Source organism: Etheostoma spectabile, chromosome 7 (genome assembly GCF_008692095.1).
Source record: "Etheostoma spectabile isolate EspeVRDwgs_2016 chromosome 7, UIUC_Espe_1.0, whole genome shotgun sequence".
NCBI lineage: Eukaryota > Metazoa > Chordata > Actinopteri > Perciformes > Percidae > Etheostoma > Etheostoma spectabile.
In genome coordinates, this window is record NC_045739.1 from 25,360,256 (window position 1) to 25,363,216 (window position 2,961).

A 2,961-nucleotide genomic window follows, 5' to 3' on the forward strand; every position below is an offset into this window, starting at 1 on the left:
TGTGTGTGTGTGTGTGTGTGTGTGTGTATTTAAAAACCAGTGTATTGAATGTTGTAAGTTAGAAATGATGAAAAAGATCAAACTTAACTAAGAGCTTATGAAGCTAATCATTTAAAATAAAAATATTTTCACTTACAGTATATCAACATTCATTATTTTAGTCATAACATTATCACTAAGGCAGTCATCTCAATGAAGTAATATCAGAATATAATATTTCTAGAAATGGTCTGAGCTATTTTGAGAGCCTTACATTTAATACTTTTTGAAAATGTAAATCCTATTATTACCAGAGGAAAGTTTGTATCCACGGCTGTCGTTCACATGTGGAGGATTTGGAGGTCCAGATAACCAGATGAAACATTAAAACTGTCACAGGAGACGAAGGAGGACCCAGAAGCAGAGTAGCAGGCAGGTAGTGGAGGTTTTATTTAACAAAAACAGGGTCCGAGCAATATGACAAAATGAAGGAACAAAAACCCGGCGCACAGGGGCTGAGGAAAAACTCACGAGGAGGGGAAAATAATACGGGAAGGAAAACTCACGGGGAAGGCAATGGCCGGGAAGACACTGGGAACGCTGACACGTACGTGTAGACAGGACAAAAGGATGTGACAAGAGACAAGGGAAGCACAGACATCAAATACACGAGAGACAGGTGTCAGACAGGGCAGGGACGCAGGTACAAAACATCAGGGAATCACAAGAGCGGGAAGACACAAGAAGTAAAACTAAAGGCAAGACGAGACAAAAACCAGACTTCAAAATAAAACAGGAAACCGGCATACAGACAGACACTCAGGGGGACACATGACAGAACATACAGACACTCAGGGGGACACAGGACAGGACATACAGACACTCAGGGGGACACAGGACAGGACATGCAGACACTCAGGGGAACACAGGACAGGACATACAGACACTCAGGGTAACACAGGATAGGACATACAGACACTCAGGGGAACACAGGATAGGACATGCAGACACTCGGCGACACAAGACAGGACATACAGACACTCAGGGGGACACAGGACAGGACATACAGACACTCTGGGAACACAGGACAGGACATACAGAGAATCAGGGGGACACAGACAGGACATACAGACCTCAGGGGGACACAGGACAGGACATACAGACACTCATGGGACCACAGGACAGGACTACAGAGATCAGGGGGACACAGACAGGACATACAGACACTCAGGGACACAGGACAGACATGCAGACACTCAGGGGAACACAGGACAGGACATACAGACACTCAGGTAACACAGGATAGGACATACAGACACTCAGGGGAAACACAGATAGGACATGCAGACACTCGGGGACCAAGACAGGACACAGACACTCAGGGGGACACAGGACAGGACATACAGACACTCATGGAACACAGGACAGGACATACAGAGAATCAGGGACACAAGACAGGACATACAGACATCAGGGGGACCAGGACATGACATACAGACACTCATGGGAACACAGGACAACATACAGAGAATCAGGGGGACACAAGACAGGACATACAGACACTCAGGGGGACACAGGACAGGACATGCAGACACTCAGGGGAACACAGGACAGGACATACAGACACTCAGGGTAACACAGGATAGGACATACAGACACTCAGGGGAACACAGGATAGGACATGCAGACACTCGGGGACACAAGACAGGACATACAGACACTCAGGGGGACACAGGACAGGACATACAGACACTCATGGGAACACAGGACAGGACATACAGAGAATCAGGGGGACACAAGACAGGACATACAGACACTCAGGGGGACACAGGACAGGACATACAGACACTCATGGGAACACAGGACAGGACATACAGAGAATCAGGGGGACACAAGACAGGACATACAGACACTCAGGGGGACACAGGACAGGACATGCAGACACTCAGGGGAACACAGGACAGGACATACAGACACTCAGGGTAACACAGGATAGGACATACAGACACTCAGGGGAACACAGGATAGGACATGCAGACACTCGGGGACACAAGACAGAACAGGACACACCCAGGGGGATACAGGACAGACATACAGACACTCATAGGGAACAAACAACGGACAAGGACATAACGAGAATTGTGGACACAAAGACAGGACATACAGACACTCAGGGGGACACAGGACAGGACATGCAGACCCTCATGGGGACACTTGACAGAACAAACCGCACCAGACCGGGGAGAAACCAGGACACAAACACATGACAGGGCTGAAAGAGGAAAAGAAACCAAAGCAAGAACCCAAAACCACCACAGAAACCAGTTTAATCCTGTCTTGCTCTTCCAGTCGTCCCCCAAACGTCCTGCAGGAGCCGATGCTACGAGCCCTACGACGACCAGACCCCCGGCTGCAGATGTGACCACAGCTGTAACGCCAGCAACAGCTGCTGCCATGACTACCGTGACATCTGCACCGTCCCGGGTAAGACGCTGTTTCTTTCTTTTGGTAACACCTTGTAACTAATCATAGCATCAAACGTTAGTCCATAGTGAAGTTAGTCTTAACATGACAACAAAATGTTGATTTATTACTAATTTTCAAATTGTTTTCAATGTTGTTACTTGTGTAATTTTATCATTAGTTCAATGTTTATACATTAAGAAAGGTAGGTTTTTCAATGGTAGATCATTGTTTTGTAAGCCATCTATAAACATAATTTGGATGCTATTACAGTACAAAGTTGTAACTTGGTTATCATAATAAGTGTAAATGAATGATGTGTTTGAAAAGCATCCGTTAAATTGTATTTTGGCAATCTATTTGATTTGCACACTGATTATGCCGATCTAAATAACAGATGCAGATAGATACAGATAGCTTTATTTGTCACGCGTGCACAGGTACACAGTGATATGATGCAGACAGCAACACAGTAAACAATACATAACAACATAACAACATAATGCACAGGACAACACA

General features: G+C 45.9%; 1 protein-coding gene across 1 annotated transcript in view; it reads left to right on the top strand.

Annotated features, from left to right (window-relative positions):
• Positions 1-2,961, top strand: part of LOC116691915 (venom phosphodiesterase 1) — a 67,672-nt gene that overhangs the window by 9,221 nt on the left and 55,490 nt on the right. Inside the window, exon 3 of the mRNA XM_032519829.1 lies at positions 2,329-2,463. Coding sequence (XP_032375720.1) covers positions 2,329-2,463 — 135 coding nt within the window. The remainder of the gene's footprint in view (positions 1-2,328; positions 2,464-2,961) is intronic.